The sequence below is a fragment of the Prosopis cineraria genome, unplaced genomic scaffold (genome assembly GCF_029017545.1).
Source record: "Prosopis cineraria cultivar Desert tree isolate PC_DT_omini unplaced genomic scaffold, ASM2901754v1 PC2, whole genome shotgun sequence".
Lineage (NCBI taxonomy): Eukaryota > Viridiplantae > Streptophyta > Magnoliopsida > Fabales > Fabaceae > Prosopis > Prosopis cineraria.
Window position 1 is genome coordinate 30,770,030 of NW_026555333.1, and position 10,683 is coordinate 30,780,712.

Sequence of the window (10,683 nt, forward strand, 5' to 3'; positions counted from 1 at the left end):
AAATAGTCAAGACACATACACTTGCGGTCAATGTTCAATAATTTAACGGCATGACAATGGGTGATTTAGTTTTAGAAGTTGAAGGGGTTGATTGGATGAAACAATAGTATACAGCACTGGATGATCCTATGAATATAATTCAGAGACAAAAATGAGTGTTTACTCAAAAAAATAAAAATGTTAAACAAGTTTCTAGATACTTCATAGTATTTACCACATTTTGTAGTACTTTGTTATTTGCCGATTTTAATGGGATTTATTTATTTTTCTCCCATTGGTATATTGTTCATTGATACGTATATTCCTCTCCACATTTACGCACGATTTGTTATCATTGGTCAGATAATCCACGGCAATATACACAAAGCTAGTACTGAAACAAATAAATTTGCTTTTAATAACATCTTATTTCTCTTGTAATTGTTTAATCAAAACCCATCGATTTCTTTCCTCTAGTATATTTGATGTTCCAAAGCTGAATTAAAACTTATTTTCAATAAAGCGTCAATTTGGATCTGAAATGGAAGTAGGGTATTCACATGGCCCAAATTTGATTAACAATTAACAATATTGATTAGAATAAAAATGGGAAGTTAGATATTTTGAAATTCAAATATAATCAAAATTGATTCAATCTTTCACTCAAACACCACCACACCCATTTCTTCTTCCTCATTTTCGATAAACATGCAGAAATGGATGCTACTGAAAAAAAATCTACCAGAACACGTATATTGAAGGGTTTCAAACAAAAAACGCTCCAAATTTAAAGTATGAAACATATTGGAGTGTTTGAAAAACCAAACACTTTGGTAAGCTTACACTTACAGGAACTTTTTAGACTATAAAGCACTCACGTATGTTAATTTTATCATACAGAAGCATTTTTACTTGGAAAAGCTCCCGTGAGGTTTTAAAAATTTTAAACAAAACATTAAGAATTTTAAATACTTATAAAATATAAATTATTATTTTGCAAAAGTAATTTTATTATATAATTGAATTTTTCAAAAAATGAATTATTTTTATATATTTGAAATTATTACAAAATAAATAATTATTATTATAAAATTGAAATTAATTTTAAATTATTTGTAAAGCAAAATATCCGGAACATTTTATAACAAAAAAAAAGCCCTTATATACTACTTTTTATTTTTGTTTTATTTTTGAATACCTACAAGAGCTTTGCTTATTAAAAAAAAGCTCTTGTAGATTAGAAAAACACAATAACGTTTTATCTATAAAAAGGCTCTCATATAATAAATTTTTATTTCTTTATTTTTGAACCCCTACCAGAGCCCTTCTTATAAAAAGAGCGCAGGTTAGGACACACAAGATCTTTTTATCCTAGAAAAGCTCCCGTATCCTTTTTTATCTTTTATTTTTGTTCAAGTGCTTCACTCACCACACCACTCCATTTCTTCGACTGAGTTTTCTTCAGACTTCATTTGTTCATTTTCTTCGACCAGACCAGACCACTCTTTCTCCATCTTCGACCACACTTTACTCCATATTTCTCCAACTCCCTTCATTTTTGCGTTCAGATTTTAGACACTTTCGTCCGCGCCCTCCTTCTTTTCGCCGTCGTCCGCGGAGTTTGGGTTCGGTGCTAAACTTTGGATTTGTCGAGTCCACCATCGTCCGCATCCTTCTTCCTTTTGCCGTTCTGGGTCCTTCGTCCTCATGCTTGAGTCTAGGTTTGGGTCCGTCATCCCTGTGTGCTTAAGTTCCCTGCTGGAGAAGCCGTGGTCCGTGCATCACCCCCTTCAAGTGGGTTCAAATCTGGAGGTCTGTGTGAGTCCGTGTGCTCGAGTCTGGGTGGGTTCGCTCCTTTAAGTGCATTGCTCCTTCAAGTGGATAACTCCTTCACTTTTTACTTTTGTGAAATCTTGTTTAACTGCATATTTTGTGATCTGGATAGCTCCTCCTCCTTCGATGATTCCGCAACCCATTGTCGTGTCTCCTCCTTGTTCTAGACAGTGATTCAGGCTCCTCTTCCTTGTTCTAACATCTTGTCTGCGTCACCAATTGTGTGCTCTAGATCTGAAGCTCATCACCGTTCCTATTTCACCCACATTTGAAATTTGCTTTAACTTTTAGGCTCTGAGCTAGCTACCTCAATCTTTGCCTTTAATCTAGAAGAGAAAAAGGCCGTGAATTACGTTGAGGATTGGATCTATTTTCTTTACTGATTTGATCTAGGAATTTTCATATGCTTCTAATGCTCAGGAACTCACTGAAGTCTTGGGGCGCATATATCAAAGGTTTCATCTCTTTCCTTTGCCTTGACATGTTCTTCATGGAGTGGATTTTGCTTGTGAAATGCAAGATGTCCTTGATTTTTACACTCATATGCTGTATTCAATGTCTTGACTGCAGAGCTAGAATTATTGCTACCTAACTAACAACTATGCTGTTTTACTTTTTGATAAGAAGTTGATACATGCATTTAGTGGGTCAATTTGGTTATTTTGCACTAGTAATTTACTTTATAATTATACATATTTGGCAAACTTGCGCCAAGCATTCAATAAGTAAAACTTTGATTTTCCTTGTTTTGGGAATAAGGGATGCATATGATTATGTAGATTACTAAAGTTCTGGGTGCTATTGATTATTGATTTTCGCTTGAAGTTAATTAACTCTGGTTCATATCTATTGGCAAAATAATAAAAAAGGAAATGTGGCTGCTCGGCGTTTAACTGTGTAATCTGGCCACTGGATTAGATTTTTGTTTCTTTCTTAAAGACTTAATTGTATAACCAAAAGGTTACAACCAATATATCACATGACTTTAGTATTTTTTGTGCTTGTTATTTCTGAGAGGCATGAAACTTAGGATTAGGCCCTGCATCATAATCAAATCAAGTTGAGAAAACACTTAAAGAAGCTATGGTTCCTACAGGAAAAGCAAGAGAGGTAAAATCCAGTTCTACATGCCACTTGTTGTTCTTGGTTGGTTTTAGAAAATATGTCTCCTTAGTCTTGAGAAAATGTTCCAAGTTTCCAGATTGAATTTGGATGGAAGTTACCCTTGTTTGAAGTTGAAGGAACAGCTTTGGAGCACATATTTCAGAGGCTATATGCCTACATATTTGACATGGGTGTTGAGGGAAATTACGTCGTAGAGATGGATAGACCAGAGCCAATCACAATATTTATAGTAAACTTTGACAAGGTATAAGTGGTGCTTTGCTTTATAAAATGCTTTCCTTTCTTTGTATTAAACTGAAGTCAATTTATGTCAAATTCAACCAAACTACCTGCAATGCTTAGAAGTTTTAGTTGGCTGACTAATATAAATGGAAAAAAATTAGTGAACGGATGAATTGGTTTTTCTTGTTTCTACTTTGCTCAGACAACGATTGTCACTGGGTTTTCATTTCTTTTTCTCACTAAATTCTTGGTAAACAGGTAAGAATGGTTCCTTGGAATAAAGAAATTGATCTTGATAGTTTAATGTGTGGGAAACTTCCTCAGCTAACTGGGGATAATATTACAAAACAAGGAGATTTCATTTATCATTATAACTACAATGGGGGAATCCCAAGTTTGGCTAGGGTCTTGCAGGTATGAAGTAATTTGGTGCTGAACTTATCTTTGTGTGTATAATCCAATTGCTAGCCAAAATCTGTTTCTAGTGTATGCTCAAGGAACTATCATTCCAATTTCCAAGTGAATTCTTGTTTTGATGTTTCAGCTATCAGACCTGGACAACAAAACCATCTTCACTTATCATGCTGTTAGTGTATTATCTTTCTTTATATGTGTTTTTCTATAGTTAGATGATTTAACAACAAGAATACTACTTATAATGATTTAATAACAAGAATACTACTTATAATAAGTACTTGTAATGATCTCACAAGTTAATATTTTGTAATTGTTTGACATAGCCTTCCATGTAATTTAGTGTTTATTGAGACAATGGATGCTGGTGATTATATACTCTTCATCATGTATCCTTGTAGAGATAATTAAAAAACTTTTAGCATGTCTTCTGCTGACAGCTTAATCTTTTAGACTCATAGTAAAGTGTTGGTGTGCCTTATATCAACCTCAAGACAATTAAACTTTGCTGAGCCTTTTTAATAGAACACTTTTAAAAATTGTCTTCTACATTAACTCATACATATAGAGATCAGAAAACAAAAAATAAGTTTATCAGTCATAGGGTAGGTCTCCTTTGGCAAGTTATATATGCTGTAAAATTCATATGACCTGTTTAAGTGGTTTGCTTTGGTCTTTTTATATAAAACACTTTTAAAAATGATCTTATGCATTAATTACTTTTTCACAAAAATACCCTTCATTGCTTCACATTTAATTGATTATGTGGAAAAATTAACTATGATAAAATTAAGATGTGAAATTTCCATAGTTTTCATGGTGATTATTGACTTCATCTAAAACAAAGTCATCTCATACTTGCTGGTATATTAGATGAGACTAGATATCTTGTATACAAATACACTAAACACAAGAATTTGGTACACTTCTTGATACCCAATATTATAAAATTAACATAACTGCCTACCAAAATCTTCTTGAAGTTGTAAAACCATGTATGATTAAACACAATCATCATATAGTTTTATCCCTGATTTTGTCTTTGTTATTTGTTTTTAGAACCTTTCAGTATGTCCTGGTCTGAACTCTGGTATTATGACTAAAAAAAAGGTGTTCAGACAAGTTCATGATGACAAAGTCATCACGTATTAATTCCTTTATTTTTATTATGATTATTATTATTTTTTTAAAGAAGGAAAACATATAGAAAATGCATTGCCAATCATGTATTATGATTATTCTTATTATGATTATTGAACAGGTGAGTTTGTTCATAATTAATATGATATTTATGATTTAACTAAATTATTTTTCTTTAATATATTTTGCAGATAGAATATGATTGGGTACTTTTCAACTAAGTAAGAATGGTGTTAGATGCACTTGTTTGTACTATGTAAGCACGGGAGGATTGAAAATGTTTTTGAATTCTTTGGTTGTAATTTATATTATAATCATGTATATTATAGCATTGAATAAATTAGTTGTTGATCTCTTATATATATACTGAAATTGCTTATTGCTTGTATACTTGCATTAATTATATAAATAATTTTTTCTATATTGTTTATGACGTACAAAGCATGCAAGGAATAGTAAATGAATTAAATTTTTTTTTAGAAAGATAGACCTACGGGAGCACTGACCAATTCCGTTGAATAGGAAGCTTCTCAATTTCCATGGATGCTAAAATGAATGAAGAAAATAAGGACAAAAGGCACTATGTTCTGGTGCACGGAGCTTGGTGCTGGTACAAGCTCAAGCCTCAGCTTCAGTCTTCAGGCAACAAGGTCACAGTCCTGGACTTTGCAGCTTCAGGCATCAACCCCAAGAGAATAGAAGATGTTGGTAATTTTGCTGAGTATTCTGAGCCTCTTTTGGAGTTGTTGGAATCATTGCCTCCAAGCGAAAAGGTTGTTCTTGTTGGAAACAGTTTTGGAGGGTTGAGTTTAGCACTTGCCATGGACAAGTTCCCTCACAAGATAGCACTCGCTGTTTTCGTAGCAGCTTTTGTTCCTGATACTCAACACCCACCTTCATGCATCTTGGACGAGGTATGGTTCAAGGTAGCCTTCTGTTATTGATGTTGCTAGGTAACTGATGGAAAAATGTTAGTTAAATTATTGAATTATTTTCTTATGAAAAAGAAAAAATTTTAGATGTTATGGGTCTTAGGGACTCACTAGGGCTAGAGCATATTTTTAAGCTCTAAAAGTGCTTAGAGATATATTTATAAATCTCTCTTACCAATAAGATTTTCACATCAATAACGAAATTTTGTTCCATGATCTTTTGGGTTGTTGGTCAAATCCTTAATTTATATAAATTACATTGAAAGCCAAGTCAAACTTGAATTATAAAAGTGTAACATATTAAGCAGTTATTTTAACTGCCTTGAATAAAATTACTCCCTCCAGTGTTATTTACAAGACACTTTATAGACGTAATTTTTGATTCAAAATATAGGATATTTTATAATAATTAAATTATTTTTTTTTAATTTTACCCCTTCTTGATTAGTATGAAGTTATTTAATGTAACTAGCCACAATCCCGTGCATCGCACGGGTATACCTGATAAAAAGAACTAAATTTAAGTAATGATAATATAGTTCATATAATTATAGTCATAATATGTGGCATGTGGTGAAGAAAGAAATGTGATAATACTTAACAAAAACTATTGTATTTGGCCACAAAAGAGTTCAATAAGGAAGTCATTATTCACTACATAAGCAGCAAAAAAAAAACAATGTTCATAAACAAATCATGCATTTATAGCTTGAAGGTTTTGAAAGATCTCATAAAAGATCACATTGGTAGTGGTTGACTTAGCTTGTTGATCAATGTCATGAATCAATATTCTCAACCCATTTATGCTTCTGACTCTAGAAAGTGCAACATACAGTTGGCCGTGTGTGAAAATTGGTCTTGGCAGATAAAGACCAACATTGTACAATGATTGGCCTTGACTTTTGTTTATTGTCATTGCAAACGAAAGAATGATTGGGAACTGTCTTCTTTGCATGCGGAAAGGCCATCTATTTTCAGAAGGATTCATATCCATCCTATGTATAAGAACCTTTTGATTTGGGCTTGAACCATTAAGTGTCACTGCTTCAATTACACATTTCCCAAGCTTTGTGATTCGCAATCTTGTACCGTTACATAATCCCGACGCTTGGTCAACATTCTTGAGAAGCATTACCGGTGCACCAATCTTGAGTGTAAGTTTATGAGGAGGTAGACCAGAACTATTAATTGTGTTAAGGAACTCAGTAGTGTAAAGATTCTCGAATGAGTCACTTTCTTGTGATGATCTGCAAACAGAATCACAACTGAAATATTCTACCGATTCACCAGGCAAAATACCACACATGAATTCATTTATCTGGTTAACGCACTCAAGAGTTGGTGCAAGGATTGCCCGATCATTGAAATATGCTGTGTTGGACAAATTATCCAATAAGTCTGGGTATGTAGATGACACAATTGCAGCCAAAGGATCCTTGTATGAAGTAATCAATATCTCTGATGGAATTTCAATATCTACAATGCCATCATTTGATTCTCCAACCCTGCCATCTCCAATATCTAGTAACCATTATGAGAATTTCTCTATTTTTTCACGATCAGAAGAGGATGAAGATGATGTCAACCGCATGTTCTTCGTCAATTTATATATTTTGCAATAACTCCACAAGTACGAAGAACTTATGGATGCATTGACAATATCTGCCCTGCTACCTTTAGGAATTACAGGTAGAATTTGAAGAAAATCACCTCCCATGACTATAGACTTCCCTCCAAATGGTAGATCACAATGCATTATATCTTTGAGTGAGCGATCAAATGCTTCTATACAATGGCGACGTATCATTGGAGCTTCATCCCAAATGATTAATTCTGTTTGTTGCAACAAATATGCAAGTGGGGATCTCTGGCTGATGTTACAGACTGAATCTTCATTTATATCAATTGGGATTGCAAATCTTGAGTGTGCAGTTCTTCCTGATGGTAACAAAGTAGCTGCAATTGCACTTGATGCAACAGCAAGAACTATCTTCCCTTTAGAACGCAATGTTGTAGTTAGAGCATTCCATAAAAATGTTTTACCAGTACCTCCATAACCATATACAAAGAAAAAGTTACCAACATGTGAAGATGTAGAGGCAATTATTCGAAGCCAAGGATAAATATAAAAGTATATCTCGCTTTTTTATTATATCAAGAAAATAAAATTAACTTTTCTTAAAATACATAAAATGGTTTGAAAGTAAGGACCGAAGGAGTATTTTCAATAGAAAGAGTATGTAATAGCAAAAAAAGAAAATAATGCAACTTTCAGCCTCTTGTCAAGTTTATCTCAATTATCAATTTAATTTTTCAAGTTTAATTTTAATCAATTTAGTCCCTTACGTTTATATTTATTATCAATTTAGTCTATATTATTTTAAAAAGAAGTTACACTATTAATATTTACTTACTTGGAAAATAGAATATTGATAACAGCTATATAGGTTAATGAAAATGAGTATCATTATTTAGATAGAGAAAAATAGGCTTTAATTTTTTTTAAAAAAAAATAAGAGAATATACACATTGTAAGGAATTATATTGATAAAAACTAAACTCATTTGAGGGTTTATTTTTTTCTCATTTAACTACACACACATATATATGCTAAGTTATTAATATACTTTGTACATTAAATTATTTTGGGTCAAGTTGTGTTTTAAAACTTAAAGAACACATGTGGTAATTTAAAAAAATATAAGATCAAACTGATAAAAATTAAACTTACAGTACCAAATTGATAACTGAGACATAATTGAAGGATTAAAAGTTTCATTATCCTAAAAAAATTGATTAGTTATATACTAACAGACCATTTGATATGAAACATGGCAATTAGCACGCTGAAAGAAACCAAACTAATGGCAATGGAATGTTGGACAATGAGTTACCGCCCAGTGGAAGCTTAACATTATTCGGACCCAATTTCTTACGTAAGAATCTCTATCAACTCTGCTTCTCTGAGGTGCGTATATGCCTTGTTGCATTAATTTGAATCCCATGTTGACAGATTGAACTGACCTTTAATTTTCGATCTGTAGGATCTTGAACTGGCCAATACTTTGGTAAGGCCATGTTCGCTTTTTCTTGAAGAACTGAGGAAGGCCAAGAGCTTCAGCAAAGAGGGATATGGGTCAGTTCCGGTTGCTTATATTGTGTGCAAAGAGGACTTGGCGATTCCAGTGGAGTTTCAGAAATGGATGGTCCAAAGTGCTTGTATTCATGAGATTGTGGAAATCACGGATGCTGATCATATGCCCATGCTTTCGAACACGTATCAACTTTGCTTGGATCTCCTCCACCTTGTTAATAAGTATACCTGATTTCATTCTTGCCTCCCAGACTTAATTACCTTGTGTACTTTTTTTTTTGTGTTTTCCTTTTTATTTTGATAAAAAAGCAAATTTACTTTTAAATTATAGGTCCAACAGCATTGTGTGAGACTTTAAACTTATTTTTGGTGTTATGCTTTCACTATTATAGAAATGAACTTTGATAGTGTTTAAAATTTTAGTTTTGTGATATTTATAAAACACTATAAAATTCAATACTATAATAAATATCAAGTGGCATTTCATTAATTATTGAAGCATCACAAGATTGATGTAAGAGCAAAGGCGTTTTTTTTTTTCCCTACCAATGCCACCTCTTTTAAGTTTCTTTTTTTCAAAAAAAAAAAAACTAAGAAGGTGACATTTTTTCTTGATTGAAATTCACCTTTGTCCTTTCCCAAATTAATAGAGCTGACATTTTCATAAGTATAAACGCCATATCTGTGATATATTTTTTAAAAATTAAAAATTCAATAGGTGGCATTTTTACAATTTGAAAACATCACTTTGATTTATTTTTTTTTTTTTAAATTGAAAGCATATAGTGGTGGTTTTGAAAGATTGAAAAGCCACCTATTGTTCGTCTAAAGAGGTGGCATTCCTTTCATGAATGCCACCTCTTTGGTGATTTTTTTTTATATTTAAAATGTACATTTCTTCACAATAGAAATGTCACATAATGTTATTTTTTAAATAATTTTATAAAATTTAATACACCCAAATCTTTTACTAGTACAACAGATCAAATAATATATAAGTAGTTCAGCAATTTGTAAAAAATCCAACCATACAATAAAAATGTACACATTGCAAGACAACAAAGAAGTTTACAACTATATTAATATTTTTAAGTTCTCTAAGTAGGTCAAGAGATCTTATAAAAAGATCTAATACTCTCTAATCTAACTTTATGAAGCAAATAAATTTATTTTTAATAATTCAATAAAATCATTCAAGTATATATATACTATGATCTTTGTCTATTGATAACTCTTTGAGAAGTCTTTATTTTGGAAAAGGCGACTTCTTTGTGACCTAAAAAGTTGTCAATGCCCTACCAAAATAGAGATAAATTAACTAATGATAATTGATGCAAATATATATATATATATATATATATGAATATGTAAAATAATTCTTATAAATATAGATAGAGGATTAAGACAATAAATTAAAGGCAAAAGAACAACCAAATAATTGATAACAATCAAAATTCAATATTTTCTAAAAAAAATGTAAACTTTGATTATGTTTTAATAAAATTGATGTATCTAACACATCAAGAAATTAAAGAAATAATTAATAAAATGCTTACCCAGCATTGTAAGGTATTAAGAATAACATTTTTTTTTTTCAACTTTTTCTTTCTTTGTGAACATTTCTGTTATAAGATTTACTTATTTAGATGCATTCAACATTGACTCATGACTAATATTATGAGAACTAATGAATGAAAATATATTCTCTTTTTTCGTGCCTTTCAAAAAAGAAATGTATAAATACCTTGATAAATAGCAGAGAAAATTGTATTAAAATCAATCATATGATACGAAATAAAACAATCAATATCAAAGGATGTTATGAAACAAGCACCTTATTCACATGTTGATAGCAAAATTACTCACCCATTCTCGATTAAGTATTTCCATCATTGTATTTCTATCAAGATATTTCCAACTATCTTTGCAATATATTTCTTCTTC

General features: G+C 31.6%; 1 protein-coding gene across 20 annotated transcripts; it reads left to right on the forward strand.

Moving 5' to 3' along the window:
• The first annotated feature begins 1,362 nt into the window (after positions 1-1,362).
• Positions 1,363-9,084, forward strand: LOC129303113 (salicylic acid-binding protein 2-like). Of its 20 annotated transcripts, XM_054942167.1 has the most exons (7): positions 1,363-2,267; positions 2,830-2,922; positions 3,014-3,181; positions 3,418-3,573; positions 5,240-5,627; positions 8,488-8,613; positions 8,690-9,084. In XM_054942167.1, the coding sequence occupies exons 4-7, from the start codon at positions 3,539-3,541 to the stop codon at positions 8,969-8,971; spliced, it is 831 nt and encodes a 276-aa protein (XP_054798142.1). In that variant the 5' UTR covers positions 1,363-2,267; positions 2,830-2,922; positions 3,014-3,181; positions 3,418-3,538; the 3' UTR covers positions 8,972-9,084. The 20 variants fall into 20 exon arrangements, with proteins under 20 accessions (XP_054798142.1, XP_054798140.1, XP_054798139.1 ...); XM_054942165.1 differs by having other exon boundaries at positions 1,363-2,922; XM_054942164.1 differs by having other exon boundaries at positions 2,830-3,181.
• The last annotated feature ends 1,599 nt before the right edge of the window (positions 9,085-10,683 follow it).